General features: G+C 38.9%; 1 protein-coding gene across 2 annotated transcripts in view; it reads left to right on the top strand.

Annotated features, from left to right (window-relative positions):
- Positions 1-7004, top strand: part of macf1a (microtubule actin crosslinking factor 1a) — a 201704-nt gene that overhangs the window by 121300 nt on the left and 73400 nt on the right. For both annotated transcript variants that reach the window (XM_016515233.1, XM_016515239.1), the window contains exons 27-37: positions 608-765; positions 1675-1853; positions 1961-2099; positions 3364-3557; positions 3648-3807; positions 3897-3980; positions 4115-4222; positions 4333-4431; positions 4577-4696; positions 4826-4917; positions 5709-5844. In XM_016515233.1, coding sequence (XP_016370719.1) covers positions 608-765; positions 1675-1853; positions 1961-2099; positions 3364-3557; positions 3648-3807; positions 3897-3980; positions 4115-4222; positions 4333-4431; positions 4577-4696; positions 4826-4917; positions 5709-5844 — 1469 coding nt within the window. The remainder of the gene's footprint in view (positions 1-607; positions 766-1674; positions 1854-1960; positions 2100-3363; positions 3558-3647; positions 3808-3896; positions 3981-4114; positions 4223-4332; positions 4432-4576; positions 4697-4825; positions 4918-5708; positions 5845-7004) is intronic.

Below are 7004 nucleotides of genomic sequence, written 5' to 3'. Positions count from 1 at the left end.
CAAACTGAGTAATGTGAACCTGGCATTATGTGTGTGCGCTGCAAATGTGCATGAGCGCATGGTCTACAGGAGAGCACGCGAGCGCTGAATGGTTAAACACTGGCAAGAATTCAAATGTAATGCAATTTATAAACTTTAGTGACGATGTGACACTGCCTCGATTGTGCAAGTGACAATTCCTGTGTCAACTGTGCAGAGTGCAGCTCGCTTATAGACAGACGCGATGTGATGATTTGAAGACATTTGCGCATTTTGAGAGAGAGGGCGCGCACGCGGTGATTCACTCACGCTGTTTGTGAAATTACGTCTCACACAAGGGTTTCAAATTACTTTATAAGTTATTTAATGAAGAAATATGATAATTATTTCAGCATTATAATTATTTCACCCACTCCGGACAGAGACTGAGACGGTGACGCTGCATGTCGTGCCAAACCTCTCATGGCAGCGTCATCAGCTTGAGATCGTTTTTTTGAGATCTGCCTTTTTAGAGACCCATCCCAACGTGATTATCGGCCGATAGTGATTGGTAGCCGATCAATCGGAGCACCTCTACTAAGAAACCATATGACATGGTGCTAAAAATTATTCCTTTTTTTTTTTTTAGTGGAGAAGGATGAGTTGGCCTCTCGTGCTTACCTCTCAGAGCTGCAGAGCATCAAGTCCCATCTGGAGGATGCAGAGAGCAGACTGATGCGTGGCATACAGACTCCACACCCCAGCACAATATCAGGAGACAATGCAGTTCACATAGCAGAGCAAGAGGTGAGGAGTGATCAGCACAACTACGCCCTCTACTGGTCAATCACCTCAATAACTGTGAATTACTGGTAGTTCAAATCTGCAGTTTTTAGCTGAGATACATAAACTAGTCCATATAGTATGCATTTATGGAGAGTACTGTAAATTCTGCAAAAATGCTTTTAAATACAGAACACTGCAGTATGTGTTACTTACAGTGATTAAATAGTTTATAGTTATAGTTTACAAGTTTTGAAGTATTTTTCATAGACTATTGTAATGTGAATTGTTTTTAATTAGCTTTTATTTTTTGTTTTCAATTTTAATTTTCATGTTAGTTTGAGTAGTTTTATGTGCTTTTTCATTTTTATTAGTTTTTTTTTTCTGTATAGATTTCAAGTAATTTTATTACTTAAATTTATTTTGAGTTAGTTGCCAAGGTAACATTGCTAATTTGCGTTTAAGTTTTTCATCTAATATTTTATTTTATATCAGCTTTATTTCAGTTACCGAAAATTGTTAAAGTTTAAGTTTTAGTTAACAATAACAACAGTGACTTCATTTAATGACTTTACAGTCACCGTTCTCTTTCAGTTATTGAAATATGTTGCACTGATATAAATTTATTGTATACTATTTATATTATATATATATATATCATAGCTAATAAGCGGTTTATGAATGTGCCTCTTATTGCAAGATGAGTCGCCAATATTTTTGTCACTTTTGCCAGAAGAGAAAGACTGTAGTTTAAATGTGCATAATTGTTTTCATTTCATATCAGTTAATTTGGGCAACTTTTAGGACTACACTACTCTATAGATTACCTCAGATTTAACAGTCATGGACTAAAAGCTGCAAATGCCATTCAAATTTCATGGAGTCTTAAAAAAAAAGAAATGTAATCTGAAGAATCCTTTAATGGTTTTACAGAAACTGCAGCAGGATCTGAAAGGACTTCAGTCAGATTTGGGTGAGGTGTCTCGTCGCTGCGTGAGCTTCTTTGAGGAGAAGCCTTCCTCTTCTACTGTGCCTGTCCTACGCTCTGAGCTCAACCTGGCTGTAGAGCACATAGAGAAACTCAACTCCCTCTCCTCTGTTTATCTGCAAAAGTTAGTACACAAAGTCATTTCAGTTCATGTACTCTAATTAGTCATCAAGCCTTGTTTAGCCTTAGGGACAGCCATAATTTGAGTGTCTGTTTCTCTGCATCTGCCAGATTGAAGACGGTTGATGTGTTGATGAGAAGCCTGCAGGCTGCAGAAAGTCAGGTGAGAAAGTATGAGAGTCGACTGAGTGAAGAGGATATTGTGCCCGCTGATACTGCTGCAATCCAGGCCTTGGGAGAGCAGTTAAAGGTGAGACACGCCGACACTTCACACATTCATTGGTAGTAGTTGACTAATATCTCAACCATATCAACTAATCGCCAAAGTAATATTTGTTCATTTGATATTATCATCATAAGACAATATTTGTTTTATTCAAAAACATTTTTTTAAGGGAAGGATTTTGCTACCTCAAAAGAAATAGATGCATGACGCAGACTTTTTGTTAAAATGCTTTCCCACTATCTTCGACATTCACTAAATTTGCATTTCGCCCCCTAGTGGCAGTTGCACAGAACTTTCAGATTGGTGGTGCAAAAGCAATTACCTTCTGCTTATTCACCATGCTATGAATATATCCATACAAACATTAAACAACCTCCCATTTTACAGAAATTGTGTTTAAAGAATAACATAGTGTTTAAAGTTTACTGAAAAAAATATTGGTAATTCTAACTTCACACTCATAGTTTTAATTAGAATACATCACATCTGGTCAGAATCAGAATGAGCTTTATTGCCAGGTATGTTTACACATACGACCACCTCTCATTGTTGTAAAAGCATGTCCCGCCGCCGCGCGATTTCCCCGTTGATTCTGCGTCGTGATCTGCTCTAAACAGCTGAAAGCCCGGCAGACTCAACGCGCTGTCCGGAATGGCGTCTTTCAGCCAGGTTTCCGTGAAACACAGAGCAGCAGAGTTTGAAAAATCCTTATTTGTCCAGGAGAGCTGAAGGAGTTCGTCCGTTTTGTTGGGTAGAGAGCGGAGATTCGCCAAATGGATGCTAGGCAACGGCGTCCTGAATCCGCGCTGCCTGAGCTTCACGAGCGCGCCGGCTCTCTTCCCCCGTCTGCGCGTCCTGAAGCACTTGATCAGCGCCGCAGCTCCCCCGACTACAATGTCCAGCAAAACATCAGAATAGTCGAAAACCGGTGAAATATCGGGTGGTGTGTACTGCCGAATGTCCAGCAATTCGTCTCTGGTGAAACTGATTGCAGGGATATAACTAAAGACAGGACAAACTAACAAAAACATAAAAACAACTGCGGAGCACGCCACGGAGGCAGCCATCAGCGTCGGTGCCATCTTGGTTGGTGGTTGGTGGGTGAAGTTCAGTTTCAGTGTACCCGAAGTTCAAATCAGATCCGAAAATTCTGCAGATGTGTATGATCGGAACTCCAGATATCTCTGGAAATTAGTAACTTCTGATCTGTTGTTTGTTAGAGACAGTGGAAAGGCAACTTTACTGTTGACTTTTTGGTTGCATTTCACACTCTGTCACGCTGTTGCAGAAATGGCATTCAGAGCTGGAGGAGCAGGATCACATATTCAAAAGTCTGAGTTTAGAGGTCCAGCAGACTAGAAAGGTCAGAAACCAGCTCAACCAACTGCACCCTGACCGCAGCCCTGAACTGGACCGCTATCAGGAGAAAGCGCAACAGCTCACAGAGAGGTGGAGTGGAGTGAGCAGGCAAATGGAGACACGGTGAGTTGTTTCGAAGTCAAAAGCGAGAGAATGAGTACCAATATTTTCTGTAATATTCCAGATTATAACACAAAGCATAATGTCCTACAGGCAAGCGGATCTGGAGGTGCTGGGTTCAGTGCTGCAGCAGTACAGAGAAGGCCACACCTCTCTTATCCACTGGATAGAGGAGACCACCAAAAAACAGGAGAACACGCAACCCGAGCAGACGGACAGCAAAGCTTTGTCAGAACAGCTCGCACAGCAAACAGTGAGAGACGACACTCTCACAATATTGATGAATACTTCCAAGTGTTGTAAAACAGATCAGTGTTTGATTCAGTATCTGTTCTTCTGCAGGCCTTGGTGGCTGAGATAGAACAGAACCAGGTCAACCTGGATGAATGTCAGACGTACTCTAAACAGTACTGCGCTGCTGTTAAGGTAAGCACTCAGTCAAAGTGACCAGTGTCGGCTACTGCTTACTGGTAGTCATCATGGAGAAATGGAAACATAAACACTTGTTTCACAAAATATATTTCTCCTTACTAGACCATGTCTTCCATTTTATGCATTAGGACTATGAACTCCAACTTATGACGTTCAGAGCTTTTGTTGAATCAACCCAGAAGTCCCCTGTGAAAAGGAGGAGGATGCACTCTTCATCAGATGTCATCACACAGGAGGTAAATGCAGGAAAACCAGGCTCATATGATATTAATTTAATATATTTATAACATTTATATTTTCATGTTGCCTTCAAATGTTTTAATCACATTTTTCTACTACGTCTTAGTTTATGGATTTACGCACACGCTACACAGCTCTGGTTACCCTGACAACGCAACATGTCAAGTATATTAGTGATGCACTACGGCGACTAGAGGAGGAAGAGGTGTGTTACGCTTTCCTAAGTCTCCTACATTCAGTTTTGATTTTTACCTACTGTATACTTGCACAAGTATTCACATAATAAAAACAACATCAGATTTCATCATACAGCGTATGTTTAATGAAAATGTTTCCACTTTGTGGTACAGAAAGAGGTGGAAGAAGAGAGGCAGGCACGAGTGGGGCAGGTCTCAGAGCTGCTCGGCTGGGTCAATGGCCTACAGGAGCGCACTGGCAGATCTGCCGAGCCATCACTTGCTGCACAGCAGGTAGATTTTGAGTGAAAATAGAATATTGCCTATTTTTAAGTATTCTGCAGACAGTAGTGTATCAGTCAACACTGAGTAGATTGTATGTGTCAAAGTGGCTTTGAAATACTGTATATGTCTCACTTCTAGGCTATTAGTGAGCAGTTAGCAGCTAAAAAAGAGGAAGTTGCTGAAGCTATCAGGAGCACCCAAGTTTTCCTGATGTCAAAACAGGCCAGCAAGTGAGTTTGCACTATACGATCTTCAACACACATACAGCGGTTCTCAGACTTTTTATACCAAGTGCTACCAAGTCGAGATCAGTCTATTTCAGAGCATTTACTCCAGGTCATATTTGCAACAACTTAAAAAAATAAATAAAAAAAGTCTTGTCTTGTCTTATTTTTTTCTGATTAAAATGGATTCAAGAAGAAATAGCCTGCAAGCTGCAGCATATAAGATAGGTCTTTGCATTAAAATTAGATTGTAAATAATTAAGAAATTTGAAATAAATTATACATGAGAAATACGTTTTCAGTATATTTAATAAAAATATTTTTGAAGATATGTTTACTTGACTTTTGCAAAGACAAGTGGGATTTGAACAAAAATATTTTTAGTGTTTCAAAATTTCAGAGTTGTGTACCTTGCCACTTGCAGTGCTGTTTTAGTATTATTTACATACTAGTATAATATTCATATTTTGAATTAGATTTTATGTTCAGTTTTAATACTATTTTCAGTTTTAGTTCATTATAGTGATTTTATGTGCTTTTGTCATTTTTTTATTAGTTGTTTTCTATTTACCTTTCATTTATTTTTATTTCAGCTTTATTTTAATTATCAAATATGATTTTTAATAGATTTATTTTACAGTAACCCTGGCCTCTTGGGGTTGTACTGTGTACCATAGTTTGAGAACAACTGCACTATATTCACATCCACCTTGAAGTACCAGTAAATGTTAAATATGCATGCACTTACTCAAACACAAATGCATACGTTGTTATTAATGAAGCGCATTTATCTTTAGGCTGTCTCCTGATGAGCGTGCACAGGTGGTCTCCCAGCTGGATGAGCTGACGGCCACCTACACTCAACTGTGTGACAGTTCTAACGCACAGTTGCAACAACTTGAGGAGCAGCTGGCCAAAGAGGAGAAGCACAAGGTAGAGTTAGAGGGGCAAGAGAAAGTCAGCCGTGACAGCAGTGTTCAACTTTGCCAAAGCGAGCTTCAACAGCAAAAAGCTTGTCTTGAAATGCTTCTGAAATATATTGCTTTAAATAGTGGTCTTCGTTATGGTCAAGTTTTGTCAGTGTGCTAGAGATATGCTACAGCAGTGTGTTATGTGTGAGCTAGAGCGAGTGAATTATTATTATTTTTTTTTTATGTTGCCTGCCACATGTGGTTTAACATTCATCACCACATTCATACATCTCACAGATATTGTCTTATTTAACAGTTATAAAAAATGTATAGCATGGTGTGAAATCTAAACCATTCCTATTTTCTACAACATGCCTGATATCATGTCACCAACACCATCCTTATTTGTCATTATTAATCAAGCACATCTGCTTAAACGCAACTCATCGTTCATTAGAGTAGAATAGTGTGACTCTTTGGCATCAGAAACTGCTTCTTTAGCCACTTTAGTGCCCATTGAAGCCACATGCACATTGTAGATTAGCTTTTTCTTTCTTTTTTACATTTCATTTAAATAAGGCACATATAAACATGTAAATGTAAAGGCATAAATGTCATTACATTCATATTGTTTTGTTGCCACATGCAGCCACAAACATTGTGTAGAACTGTTCACCCATACGATATCATTCATCATGTAGTGATTACTGTGTGAACAATGGTATGTTTGTGTTTGAATGGCTAGAAGCTAAAGATATAAACAAGATCAGAAAGCAGTCGTCAAAATATTTTTCCTGTGGATTGGTCTAGACTTAGCGCAAAAAGCAGCTATGCAAACCTCCACCTCACTCTTTGAGCATGATGTGTCCAGATCACAGCTATGTTTGTTTGTGTGTTTGTATGTGTGATATTGTCTGTTTTCAGTCCATGTCTTTAATACTGTAATTCTTTGTGAAATTTAATCAGCATTTTGCTTCAAAATCACTAACAGCTGCCGGGAGAAATTGTAAGACATCTTCTCAGAATTGGGAGTAAGAAAAATGTGTTATTCAGAATGCAGGACTATCCTTAGTTGATTAGTAATAAAAAATTATGTGTATATACCAACCAAGATCTTCACACATTCATAGGTAAGTCTCAAAACAAATATGTAGAAAGAACTCAGTGTATGAAATTAGGTAA

The sequence above is a fragment of the Sinocyclocheilus rhinocerous genome, unplaced genomic scaffold, assembly GCF_001515625.1.
Source record: "Sinocyclocheilus rhinocerous isolate Xijiao unplaced genomic scaffold, SAMN03320098_v1.1 scaffold492, whole genome shotgun sequence".
Taxonomy (NCBI): domain Eukaryota; kingdom Metazoa; phylum Chordata; class Actinopteri; order Cypriniformes; family Cyprinidae; genus Sinocyclocheilus; species Sinocyclocheilus rhinocerous.
This window is presented reverse-complemented; position numbering and strand designations above follow the sequence as displayed.